Source organism: Natator depressus, chromosome 2, assembly GCF_965152275.1.
Source record: "Natator depressus isolate rNatDep1 chromosome 2, rNatDep2.hap1, whole genome shotgun sequence".
NCBI classification, from domain to species: Eukaryota; Metazoa; Chordata; order Testudines; family Cheloniidae; genus Natator; species Natator depressus.
This window is the reverse complement of record NC_134235.1, coordinates 111,796,129-111,810,445: the sequence shown is the minus strand read 5'-3', so window position 1 is coordinate 111,810,445 and position 14,317 is coordinate 111,796,129. Positions and strand designations below refer to the sequence as shown.

Sequence of the window (14,317 nt, the reverse complement as noted above, 5' to 3'; positions counted from 1 at the left end):
TCAACAGTCTATTAATGGTTGGGTGACTTGGATCGCAGATGATGGAGAAACCTCTCGAGCCATAATTATACATAATCACATGACTTTAAGATATAGGAAGCCTGAAAATGCAGCTGCGTGAACATACTACATACAACAAGCAGAAAGAACACAATTATTTTTGCATCAGTCATACTCTGGCATTTGTGGGATTTTCCCCCAAAGGGGGGGCTATTTCTGTCTTTAAAATTGGCATTTGTCTTAACCATTTCAGTACAGTAACTCCTCACTTAAAGTCGTCCCAGTTAACGTCTTACATTGCTGATCAATTAGGGAACATGCTTGTTTAAAGTTGAGCAATGTTCCCTTTTAACATTGTTTGACAGATGCCTGCTTGCAGAAAGAGCAGCCCTTTGCAGCTAGCTGGTGGGGGCTTGGAACCAGGGTGGACCAGCCGCCCCCCTATCAGCTCCCCGCTCCCCTAAGTTCCCTGTGTGGCAGCCGCCCAGCAGGCTACCAATTGCCGGCACTTCAGTTGTCCCTCCCCTCACTGCCATGTGCTGCTCTTGCCCTCTGCCTGGAGCTGCTCCCGGGAGCCTCCTGCTTGCTGTGCGGGAGGGTTGGGGGGGAAGACAAGAGGGGGGCTAATATCAGGGTGTCCCCCTGCTCCTGCCATCCGCTTACCCTATCTCCGTAGAGCAGTGGGGAGACACGACAAGGGTCAGGACAGAGGGAGCTTGCAGGCAGCCGCTGCTGCTGTCTCAACTTCCTGATCTAAAAAGGCAGCGTACTTAAGAGTGGGGCAGCGTACTTAAAGGGGCAATGCGCATCTCTCTCTCTCTCTCACACACAGGGCGTGTGTGTCTGTCTCTGTCTGCCATGTTGTCTCTCCTCCCTCCATTCGTGCTGCCTTGTAGAGTGTGAGGCTACATTAACAACAACGTGTTAACCCTCGAGGGCTCAGCTGAGTGCTAGTTCATCATTTAGCAGTAAGGCATTCCCTGGGAAATATCCCACCCTCTTCCACCCTCTGACTCCACCACCTCAACCAAGCTTCACAATCATCATTGCTGTGTACAGTATTAAATTGTTTTGTTTAAAATTTATACTGTGTATACATATATATAATATAGTCTTTTGTCTGGTGAAAAAAATTTCCCTGGAACCTAACCCCCCCCCCCATTTACATTAATTCTTATGGGGAAATTGGATTTGCTTAACATGATTTCACTTACAGTCACATTTTTCAGGAACATAACTACAATGTTAAGCAAGGAGTTACTGTACCTTATCCTCATTGTGAAGCAAGAAACTAGGCTATAATATAAACATAGGCTCTGATCCTGCAATTGACTGCACATGGGTGCCAGGACAGCCAAGCACAGTAAACTGCAGGATTGAGATCTCACTTTCTCACAGTACATCCTCATCTTGAAATCCCTACCCCCCATTTTGGGCACTCTATATCTTTAAGACAATAGGTGTAGATGGGGGGAAGAGAAGCTACCAACATATTACTACTATTCACTATGTACAATGTGCTCATTGCATTGTTATTTCACCTTTCCACTCCACCCCAATTTGTCTCTTTCGTTCTGCCATAGACCTACAACATAAGCTCCCTTGGGCAGGGAGTCTTTTTTTAGAACGTATTTAGACAGGGCCTACCACCGAGGAGCCCAATGCAAGGATCAGAGCCTGTCAGTGCTACTGTACTATTAAATAATAATGGGAAAGAAAGCATACACTTGTCAGCAAGATTGCCAGATTAAATACTATACCTTTCACTTTGATACGGTATCTTTCAAGAATGTATCCCAGCATTCCTAATCTGGCAATGTTTGAAGTATAGGCATGTGCTGCTTTAAAATCTGATGAATTTTTTTTGCACTTATGAAATTAAATGAAGTGTCACTTAGATTGAACATAAATGTTATTAATAAATTAGTTTTATGTTGTGAAAGGTTTTTTTATTGCTTGTCTGGACTGGTGCAGTTTTGTGTCTTTCCTACACTGTGCGCATGAGTCTATTTGTGAAAATGAAAGTCATTGCAGAACCATCCCCACTCCCCAACCACTAAGTGGAAAAGGAAAGAAATGAGTGCCGATGATAGGCCTTAATGCAATGCTAACAGACTAACAGTTTGCTGTTACAGGTCTGTTACAGATTTGAGCAAACAACATGTGCTCTGTAGGAGATGTGTACAGGTGGGTGTAGTTTAAGGCAGCCTTCAACACTTTAAACAAATTGAACAAAATATGAATGAAGACGAAGAAGGACTGGATTCACAAAAGGACTTAAGTTCTTAACTGCCAAATTAGGTGCCTAAATCCCATAGAATCATAGAATATCAGGGTTGGAAGGGACCTCAAGAGGTCATCTAGTCCAAACCCCTGCTCAAAGCAGGACCAATCCCCAACTAAGTCATCCCAGCCAGGGCTTTGTCAAGCCAGGCCTTAAAAACTTCTAAGGAAGGAGATTCCACCACCTCTCTCGGTAACCCATTCTAGTGCTTCACCACCCTCCTAGTGAAAAAGTTTTTCCTAATATCCAACCTAAATCTCCCCCACTGCAACTTGAGACCATTACTCCTCATTCTGTCATCTGGTACCACTGAGAACAGTCTAGATCCATCCTCTTTGGAAACCCCTTTCAGGTAGTTGAAAGGAGCTACCAGAACCAGGCCACACTGGAATTCACACCTCCCCCCCCAAATCATCTGTCCCGAAACACTTTAGGTACCTTAACCCAGTGCCTACATTTCTGCAGTAAATGTTCCCTAGGGGGCCTATGTTTCTTCCTCTGAGCATGCATACTGCAGCTCCATGCGAGGCATCCAGATACCTAAATCCAGAGCAATGCACACTCTGGGAGAAGACAGGCATTCCTCCACTTTAACTTGCCTTTGGAGCCCAATCCAGTGAGCATGCTCATACCGCACCTACCAATTCAGGCCCCTATCGATGACTTGGAAGGGACCTCCCTCATAACTTTTTTTTTACTCAGCTGGGGATTGAGAGACCCCCAAGTTCAAATTCCCCCTCCATTTGAGGGGGTCAAGGAATTTGAACAGGGACCTGTTACCTCTCGGATGAGTGGTCAGAGCCAGGAGACTGGATCCCAAGTCTCCCATGTGAGTGCTTTAACCACCAGGCTATAGAGTCACTCATGATTCCTTGCTATCTCTGGCCCAATAAATCTTTCATTATTTATCCACCATGCAACAGCTTCAACATTGGGGCACAGAGGACAAGCAAATATGAGTGACTCTGTAGCCTGATGGTTAGAGCACTCAGCTGGGAGTTAGGGCAACCAGGATCCAGTCCCTCTCCAATGACTTCTTTAATATATCCACCATGGAACAGCTTCAACAGAAGAGAATGGAGCCCCCAATCTGAATATTCCACAGCTCAGTGGCTAGGGTGCTCACAGGAGAGGTGGCAGATCCCTGTTCAAATCCCTATTGCCTCTGAGAGGAAGGGGGGATTTTAACCAGGGGTCTCCCACATGCTCTAACCACTTGGCTAGACGTTATAAAAAGAGGGCCTCCTTTCCCCCTCCCCCACAAGCATCTTGCAAAAAAATGGCATAGGCACCTAACCCCAAGAGAGGGTTCACTGCTGAGAATCCCAGGTGGAGGGAGAGGCCTCCCTGCAGCCGTGACTTAGATGCCTATCTTAGAGGGGCAGGGTTAAGCACTCTCAGCCAGTAGGAGCCACCTTGTGTTCTGGCTTTTTGTGAATCCAATTCTAAGGTGTCTAACTCAGGCTTTATGGATCCCAGGATCTTCTAGGCATCTGGGAGTTAGGCATGGCAATATTCATAAACAAATTTAGGCATGCTGGTAGTGAATCTAGGCCTAAAGGGTTAACAGAAGACAACATACAGCAGCATTTAGGACTCCTCTTTAGCTGTTGGGAAGATGTTCTGCCTTTGAGTTGCTTATGGACAGAGCAGCTGGCTGGAGTGGAAGTAAAAGAGAAACATATATAAATACATGTTGCACGCTGAAGACCACTCATACAGCAGCTTTCATATGGTATAAAGAACAAGTCTACCTCCAGTCATTTGAGACCTGGGCTGCAGGTGTGGCTGAATGAAATTCAGGGGGGAAGTGGTAATCAGATTGATTGATTACAATAACAACGAGGAGTCCGGTGGCACCTTAAAGACGAACAGATTTATTTGGGCATAAGCTTTCGTGGGTAAAAAACCCACTTCAGATGCATTTTTACCCACGAAAGTTTATGCCCCAATAAATCTGTTAGTCTTTAAGGGCCGCCGGACTCCTTGCTGTTTTTGTGGATACAGACTAACATGGCTACCCCTCTGATAATTGATTACAATGTGTGGATATCACCTAACTTCTAAAATTTTGTCCAGTCGCCATCATGAAATGCTACTCTCCATTGTTCCACGAAACTGGGAAACAAAGTTATCTGCTGTGGCTATGTTTTCACCCTCATAAAATCTAGGAGACAGGTTCATTCCAAACTGCGGCAGGTAGCAGCTCGTTCCATGTTCAGGTGAAGCACTAGCCACCCAAGTGGCGACCGAGTGGAGAAAATATTGGGCTTTTCAGTGTTTTGTTTCATTTATTAACCATTTTTGTGGAGTTTACACTCACATTTTTTAAAAGCAATTTTTACGATTTCGAGGACACGCATGCTTTAACAGCTTAGTACATTCAAGGCGTCATCATGTTTGGGTTATGGCTGTTTGACCATATGAGCTATTAGTTTTATTTGCCTGGCTGTAAATATGTTCTGACCACATAAAAGCAGCAAATGGCATGTATGTTTATGACAGATATTTTAGTTTTTCAGAATCTCTTGCCTTAAGTGACTTTTCACCGACCATTTATTATGGTTTTTTGACTTAGAAAACAAAACAATTAAAAAAGACTGCAAACCACTATCTTGTACTCCTGAGAAGTGATCTTTATTATGAAGTCAGTGCTCTCCAATTCACAGTGCACTAATGAACCAGGCCTGTTTTGAAAGTCTGTCTGTCCTTTAGTAACATAACCAGTAATTAAATAGCTAAATAGCTAATAGTATTAAAAACTGCCTTTAAATAATACAAGGAAGATTAGTTTGGAAGGACTGACAAACCAGTAAAGAAAAACACAACATGGGATTGAAGTCCTCTGTAGTACACTACTAATCAGAAATTCCTACATCACACTATAGATACTATTAACAACTTTTCCAGTATTACATGGTGACATTTTATTTAGTTACTACTTAAGGTGAAGTTTTCATAGCAAAATAGTTGACTTTTATGGCTAGTCTGCCTCTGATTAAATTGAGCACCTGTAAATTACATAACCACTGGATTATGGCAAATTAGGTCTACAACAAGAACTAAAATTTTTTATACACTAATAAAATCTATACAAAATACTTTTTACAATACTTGGATCAATCTGTAACAGTTTTTATACCTTTAAAAGTACAGAGTACATACACATTTTGGACTTTAAAATGGCAGATTTAATGCAGCTATTAAGTCTACAATTTCTAATTTAAATGCAGGTTTTTAACAGCACACATCCCAGGATGACATTTAAAAAAAATCCAACAGTTTATTGGAAGATATAAAGTCCTTGGTTTAGCATATTAAAATATAATCTATCAGAAGAAGTGTGTTGATGGACAAGTTTATAGATCTTGGACTATTGCATAACTCCTATTGGCATCAGAGGAGTTTGTATATTTATTAGAAACCAGGAGTTGGATCCTTACTTCAATAAGGAAAACAATTTTAAAATTTTTCTTCCACTAACAGTCTCATTTCGTCTTATGTAGTTTGGTGAATTTTTGTAAGTAGTGGTGAATTCTATAGTTCAATTTTATGGTCACTAAGAAAAGGCACTACAGTTCAATGGGAGTTAACTAACCAGTTAGCTAGCGTTTTGGTGAATTAACTAGTCAATAAGACAAATATACTGTGTAACTTTGATTCTTTGTAACCTCGTTAAGATTTCAACTGGGCAATGGGGCTGGGGGTGGGGGGCTGCGGAGGGAGGGGAAGCTACAGAATTGTGGCCTAATATACACATAGCTTAACCGTAATAGCAGATTTAAAAAAAAAAAATCTTAGGGTACCTTGGCCCCATGACTGTAGCATTCACTACTTGGTAAGTCGTGTTTCCAAACTCCCATCACTACACCACTTAGAGCTAAATAGTGCAACCCTTTCTCTTGTTGGTGAGGACTTACACACAAATAGTTCTATGAACTATTTGTAGGAGTAAGTGCTCACCAATGTACACAATTGTGCAGAGATTATCCCTAAGGAAACACCAAACACATCTAGCTCAGTTCTGGGCCCTTTGTTTAGCTAACAACACAGCATATCTTTCTCCTCAGAAAAATATTTGTGCTTTCACTGTTCAACTTCATAGAAAGGAACTTGCACAAGGAAGCAGCATCCATTAACAAGCCAGTGTTACTCCACAAATCACCAGTGCAGGATTACTCATATAGGACAAATTAAAGTCAAGCAATTTTAAGAGTATACGGGGCAGCAGAAAGTTTTCTAATAAAATTTACACTTTGTCTATTAGTAGTTCAAATTCTCCATGTTGGCAAGATGCTTTATATACTATTTCATAAAATCCTATCTTTTAGCCAGTGTTTTGAATATTGCTATGTAAAATGTATTTTATTACCTGCAGAAAAAATAAAATACAAGATCTCCAGTCTTTCTACTGTTGCATAGTCTTAAGAAAAATATGCATTTCAGATTCCCAGCGTAGGATGACAATGTAACTTGTATGAAAAGTGCACCATGAGCCAGGGCTTCTATCTATGTCCTCCATATTTGGCCACCCAGTCTGTTCTTCCATGTACTGGTTGAATTGGAGGTGGGCGGGTCAGGATATTCATGTTTTTTGCAGCTGGATTGTAAGTAGGGCCTGGTAATTGAGCACGAGCAGCTTTGGTTTTCCAAGAATAATCTGAAAGAAACAAACAAACAAAAGGTCAGAAGCAGTGGGGATGAGAAGTTACATATCTCACCATTTTAAAGGAGAAAAGATCCAAAGCTTAGCTATTTGTGACTCATGGAATTAAAAGGTGCTAACAGTCCTGTGCCATTCTCAGTAGAAGGTTGTTCAGTGTGACTGATCTTGAAATACTAACTGGTTACTGCACTTGCACAATAAAAGATCTATTAAACTAGACAGTGATGGCTATATAAGGTTTCTATCAAGTCTAAAGCAAGTTTCCCCAAAAGTGTTTTTACTTACATGGATACAGGAGAGGCAAATATATTATGACGTGTCTTACTGGCAACTTTCATCTGACAAGCACTTCCCTCCCCTCCCCCCGCAATGTTCTCTGTTAAAATGTGTTGAGATTGAAATTTACTCCAAAATTGGATTTTACAGCATATATATACACATCTACACTGTGGACACTGTTGTCACTGAAAATGGGTGTTTACTTGTCTGATAATTGAGTCTTAACTTGTTTGAAAATATTAACTTTTTTATTGAGTGTTGGTCAGATTTGTCAAGAATCAAAATGGTGTCTGCTGGAACACCCACCTCTCCTGAAGACCCTCTCACTTTGTACTTCTGTGACTCTACTTCCTTGGTTCTCCTCCTCCTCAGCTGAGAGCTCCTACAGTATTACTATTGCTGGATTCTCTTTCTCTCCTCCTTTCCCATCCCTCTGTTGATTGTCTCAAGCTTTGTCATTGGTCTTCCTATTTTTTCACTCTACATTTCCATCTGGGTGACCTCATTAACTCCTACGATCTCTCGTAACACCTCTTTCAAATCTACCTCTACATCCCTATTCTCCCAGACCAGACTTCCCACTCCATGTTTTTCTGATACTTCCTTTTGGACTTTTGCCGCTTCTCAAGCTTAACATGGTTAAAACAGAACTAAACTTCACTGCTAATCCAATTCCCTTCCTTTTTTTCCTGTGATCATTGTCAACTCTGTGCTCCAGATCACTCAAGCTCACAACTTTGAGGATATTTGTGATTCTTCCCTTTCCTTCTTTTTTCCCAGCCGTATCTCATCACTCCTTCCTCTATGACATTCCTCAGATAAGCCCTGTCCCTTTTACTCCTAGCACTAAAAACTGTTCAATGGCTTGGTGCTCTCTCATCTGGACTCCTACTCTCTGGCCTTCCTAATTCTCTTCATTCCATCTATCCAATATGAGGCAGACAAATAATCTCTTTTCCCTGCTGCTACAGCCAAATCGCTCTTCTCCCATTTGAATCCCTTCACTTGCTCCCTGTATCTTTCAACATCAAGTTTCAACTGCCCTACATAGTTGAGAATTCATGCATTTAGAAGAGGCCACCCCAAGGAAGTGAAACTGGGGGACATATCTTCCCCTAGCACACAAGTACTATGTCCATTCTGAATTCTATTGGAGATAATGTTGATCCTTTTAGCATTAACTACTGCTCTGTGCCTTCTACCCCTCCCCAGAGGGGTTAGTGGCAACCTGGCTTCAAACTGAATTCTGATGGTAGTGGGGAAGGTGAGCAAGTAGTCATGTATGGGGGCTGGCCCTTTGCATGTATGACTTACAGTCTGGGAGCCAAATGCAAGGTTTTAGCAGTCCTTTGTTTTAGTGTCCACACATTTGTTTGTGGATTCTGATTTTCAAAACCCTAAATTCAAAGACCTTGTCACTGTTGATCATTTTGAAAAATGAGCACTTATTACGACCTCCCCTCCTGATCCACAAAACCAGGTTACAATGAAACTACTTACATTGAATTTCAAATTATTTTGTTATTAAAACTTCACACTAATATTTTATTATGGAACATGATTACCTAGGAGGTACATCTGTTATTTCTGTATTAGTGTCTATATTAGCAGTATAACTAACCAAGCCACAAGGCATTCCTCCTGGCACAACCACAGCATGCAGAAAACCACCAAACAGATCAAGAAGGCTGACATGGCAGAGCCAATCAAATATGATTTACACACTGAGCATTACAGTGATCCAAAGAAAGCCAGACTTGCCCATGGAGACAGCATGAAAATTAGTGTTACCCTTAAAAGGTGCTTACTCATAGAATTAGCACAGTGGTTTTCTCAAAGATATATTGCTTCAGAAGGTTGCCCAGAGTTCAATGGATATAATATATAGCTTTGCTGAGAGCAAGGACATGCTCGCATGCCAAAAACCAAAGCTGTATACATGCCTCTTATTGACATGACAGCACCTGAGCCAGACACGACGAAAGACTTTTTGGATGGTTAATTTTAGCTAAGCTAATTTTTTATTTACCTTTTTAATGTCACTGATGGTGAAAAGATATGATAGGCAGAATAAATGAAAACAGATGAGAGCACAATTATTTTAGAAAATCAAAGGAAGCAACAAGAACAGAAGCTTATGTTATAGGGAGAAGAAAGTAAAGTGCTACAAAAAAAGTAGTATTCTAACCAGAGAAGCTAGGGAGAGAAAAAAAATGGTTATGGCATCCAGTTCATTATTATCTATCTGCCAACACAGTACTGTCCCCTACAGCAGTGCTACTCAAAGTGGTGGTCCGCGGACCGGTGCCGGTCCGTGAGCCATCGGCTGTCGGTCTGCGCGCACATTGGGAAAAAAAATTGCCGGTCCCCCACATCAGGTAGCTTGAGAAGCACTGGCCTACAGTGTGTATTATTACAATTTTGTTCAGTCTAGTTTTAAAATGTCCCAAGCAATGGGCTTCCTCTACCTCTCTACAGAGATGTTTCCATAACCTAATTAATTTGCCAAAGTTTTTTTCTTTTTCTTTTGAGCAACGTATTGGTCCTAAGATATGAGAAAGACAAGGTGGGTCAGACCGTGTCTTTTATTGAACCAACTTTTGTTGGTGAGAGAAACAAGCTTTCCAGCTCCACAGACCTATTCTTCAAGTCTACGTTTTTTGTCCTTGATATTTAAAATAAACCTTCCATTTCTTATCATCATCTTATAACTTTTCGTTATGGCCCCTTGACTCACTCTAAATGATCCCCTTCCATTCTTGGCATTCACAACTTTCAAAAATGTGCAGCCATGTGTTCTCCTGTGAGTAGCTGCCTTTTCCAACCTGTTACAGACCAACATCCACAAACTGGTGAATCAAAACTCATCCCTTCTTTGTGTTTGACTTTATTAACCAAGAAACCAACAATAAGATAATGAAGTACGGCTCAAATCTGTTCCATTGGCTTTGCTGCTCCTAGGGTTCCTACCTCAGGACTGAGCAGCCCACGCCCTAGGTCTTTTCTCTCTCTATGGCTATGTCTATGCTACATACTCCCTTCAGTACGTAGAATAGACACACTGCATGTACCCCAGCACAGGTATAAATAAAAATGTAGATGACGAGGCATGGTTTAGGTGAATAAAGACATGCCTTAACTCTCTGGATATGTACCCAACATGGATCTCTATAAGCCCAAGCACAGCTTACCCCAGCTACACTGCTATTTTCAGTAAGTATCCCACTGTCTCCCTCCTGACAGAGCCTTTCATTGATTAGTATAGCTACATGTGGCAGTGTGAACACAGCCTGCTTTACACTGCAGCATGTCGCTACATGTATCCTACATGACAACACCAGTGGTGTGTAGCGTAGATGTACCTTTAAGAGTCATTCCCATGTCCCTTATAGCTGGATGGAGTAATGAGCCACCTGAAATAGTGAGTCAGCAAAGCATATTTCATATTTTTAGTGGGAGCAAAACAGGCCAACAGATGGGGTTTTCCAGACACCTACTGTCAGCCTGTTACAGTCCCTTTAACTGTAATGATGATTCCCACTGAGTTCCTTTAGGGCCTGATCCAATTCCCACTGAAATCAATGGGGGAGGGGGGGGGCGGGCTTTCTGTTGATTTCAATGGAACTTGGAGAAGACCTTAAATCATTCCTCACAAGTCAGTTCCTCCTGTTCCTGATCATTTTTCCTGGTCTTCTCTGAACTCCCTCCAGTTTGCCAATATCTTTCTAGTGCCCAGAATGCGATGTCTATTACAGATGAGACGAGGTAACAAGTTATATGCAGTAAAATGTTGTATTGGTCTTAAACAGCTAAGTACATAAATACTGCAGGATAAAATGTAACGGTTCCTTTCACATATGCTTTAATACAATACAGAACTACATCAACTGTAGTTATAGTCAGCCAGTTATATTAGAGAAAATAGAAGTCAGACAAAATAGCCTAGCTACTTTGAAATTTTCTTTACCACAGCAGCATTATTTTTTGTAATATTCCACTCATCCAACACTATATTCTCATCTCAAAGCCCAAGGATTTACACGACCAACTCCCACACAATGAGATGAAAATACAACAGAAAGCATCTTAAATGCCCATGCAAGGAGACCAGTCAAAACAGGCTGTTTACCAGAGGACCCTTTATTTAAAAAAATATGAAAAATAATGCTGAAATCTTTGGGGCTACTTCAAGATGGAAGCTTAAAAATTGGAATTTATTACTGATACCATATACCTGACTTTGTTAGTGGAAGGTCCATGCCATTTTGAAATTGTAACCAGTCAGATCCTCAGTAAATGTCAATCAGCATAGCTTCATTGTGTTATGTCAATTTACACCAACTGATTTACACCATTACAGATCCAGTCCAACATATCAAGTGTATAAAGAAAAAACCCTCTTAAAAGCCCTCCTTGGAAATTATGGGAATTGAACATCCTTCCCTGTGCCTATGGTGCTGTACATGATAGGGTTACAGAGATGCTTCTTACCTGATGCTGATGCACCAAGAGGAGCTAGTTGTATCCTTTGTCCAGCTGATCCAACTTCTTTTTTATGAAAGGAAGGGATATATCCTCCAGACGGGTTGTAAGCAGCACCTACAAAGCCAAGATTTTCATAGAATCATAGGACTGGAAGGGACCTTGAGAGGTCATGGCAGGACTAATTATCTAGACCATCCCTGACAGGTGTTTGTCTAACCTGTTCTTAAAAGTCTCCAGTATGGAGATTCCACAACCTCCCTAGGCAATTTATTCCAGTGCTTAACTGCCCTGACAGTTAGGAAGTTTTTCCTAATGTCCAACCTAAACCTCCCTTGCTGCAATTTAAGCCCATTGCTTCTTGTCCTATACTCAGACGTTAAGAGAAACAATTTTTCTTCCTCCTCGTAACAACTTTTTACATACTTGAAAACTTATGTCCCCTCTCAATCTTCTCTTTTCCAGACTAAACAAACCCAATTTTTTCAATCTTCCCTCAGAGGTCATGTTTTCTAGACCTTTAACCATTTTTGTTGCTCTTCTCTGAACTCTCTCCAATTTGTCCACATCCTTCCTGAAATGTGGAGCCCAGAACTCGACACAATACCCCAGCTGAGGCCCAATCAGCGCGGAGTAGAGCAGAAGAATTACTTCTCGTGTCTTGCTTACAACACTCCTGCTAATACATCCCAGAATGATGTTCGCTTTTTTGGCAAGAGCATTACACTGTTGACTCGTATTTGGCTTGTGGTCCACTATGACCCCCAGATCCCTTTCCGCAGTACTCCTTCATAGGCAGTCATTTCCCATTTTGTATGTGTGCAACTGATATTTCCTTCCTAAATGGAGTACTTTGCATTTGTCCTTATTGAATTTCATCCTATTTACTTCAGACCATTTCTCCAGTTTGTCCAGATCATTTTGAATTTTAATCCTATCCTCCAAAGCACTTGCAACCCCTCCCAGATTGGTATCATCAGCAAACTTTATAAGTGTACTCTGTATGCCATTATCTTAATCACTGATGACAATATTGAACAGAAACAGACTCAGAACTGATCCCTGCAGGACCCCACTCATTATGCCCTTCCAGCGTGACTGTGAACCACTGATAACTACTCTTTGGGAACAGTTTTCTAACCAGTTTTGCACCCACCTTATAGTAGCTCCATCTAGGTTGCATTTCCCTAGTTTATTTATGAGAAGGTCATGTGAGACAGCATCAAAAGCTTTACTAAAGTCAAGAGATACCACATCTACCACTTCCCCCTATCTACAAGGCTTGTTACCATAGCAAAGAAAGCTATCAGGTTGATTTGACATGATTTTTTTTGACAAATCCATGCTGACTGTTACGTATCATCTTATTATCTTCTAGATGTTTGCAAATTGATCGCTTAATTATTTGCTCCATTATCTTTCCAGGTACAGAAGTTAAGATGACTGGTCTGTAATTCCCTGGATTGTCATTTCCCTTTTTATAGATAGGCACTATATTTGCCCTTTTCCAGTCTTCTGGAATCTCTCCCATCCTCCATGACTTCAAGGATAATCGTTAATGGCTCAAATATCTCCTCAGCCAGCTCCTTGAGTATTCTAGGATGCATTTCATCAGGCCCTGGTGACTTGAAGACGTCTAATTTGGCTAAGTAATTTTTAACTTGTTCTTTCCCTATTTTAGCCTCTTTTGATCCTACCTCATTTTCACTGGCATTCACTACGTTAGATGTCCATTCACCACCAACCTTCTTGGTGAAAACCGACACAATGTAGTCATTAAGCACCTTTGCCATTTCCACATTTTCTGTTATTATTCCCCCCCACACACATTGAGTAACGGGCCTACCCTGTCCTTGGTTTTCCTCTTGCTTCTAATGTATTTCTAGAATATTTTATTGTTACTCTTTATGTCTCTAGCAAGTTTGATCTCGTTTTGTGCCTTGGCCTTTCTAATTTTGTCCCTACATACTTGTGTTTTTTCTATTCATCCTTTGTAATTTGACCTAGTTTCCACTTTGTGTAGGGCTCTCTTTTGATTTTTAGATCATTGAAGATCTCCTGGTTAAGCCACGGTAGTCTCTTGCCATACTTCCTATCTTTCCTACGCAGTGGGATAGTTTCCTCTTGTGCCCTTAATAATGCCTCTTTGAAAAACTGCTAACTGTCTTCTGTTGTTTTTTCCCCTAGACTTGCTTCCCATGGGACCTTACCTACCAGCTTCCTGAGTTTGCTAAAGTCTGCCTTCTTGAAATCCATTGTCTTTATTTTGCTGTTCTCCCTCCTACTATTCCTTAGAATCATGAACTCTACCATTTCATGATCACTTTCACCCAAGCTGCCTTCCACTTTCAAATTCTCAACCAGTTCCTCCCTATTTGTCAAAATCAAATCTAGAACAGCCTCTCCCCTGGTAGCTGTCTCCACCTTCTGAAATAAAAAATTGTCTCCAATACATTCCAAAAATTGTTGGATAATCTGTGCCCGGCTGTGTTATTTTCCCAACAGATGTCTGGGTAGTTGAAGTCCCCCATCACCACCAAATCCTGTGCTTTGGATGATTTTTTTTAGCTGTTTAAAAAAAAACCTCATCCACCTCTTCTTCCTGG

At 41.2% G+C, this 14,317-nt stretch overlaps 2 protein-coding genes across 5 annotated transcripts in view; one reads left to right on the top strand and one right to left on the bottom strand.

The window, feature by feature from the left end:
* LOC141982628 (N-acetyllactosaminide beta-1,6-N-acetylglucosaminyl-transferase-like) overlaps nucleotides 1-14,317 on the top strand; it is a 62,321-nt gene that overhangs the window by 44,045 nt on the left and 3,959 nt on the right. The gene's annotated exons all lie outside the window — the stretch shown is intronic.
* MAK (male germ cell associated kinase) overlaps nucleotides 4,909-14,317 on the bottom strand; it is a 63,465-nt gene continuing 54,056 nt past the window's right edge. For all 3 annotated transcript variants that reach the window (XM_074944888.1, XM_074944887.1, XM_074944890.1), the window contains 2 exons: nucleotides 11,721-11,828; nucleotides 4,909-6,944 (listed from right to left, as the gene is read on the bottom strand). In XM_074944888.1, coding sequence (XP_074800989.1) covers nucleotides 6,790-6,944; nucleotides 11,721-11,828 — 263 coding nt within the window. In that variant the 3' untranslated portion in view covers nucleotides 4,909-6,789. The remainder of the gene's footprint in view (nucleotides 6,945-11,720; nucleotides 11,829-14,317) is intronic.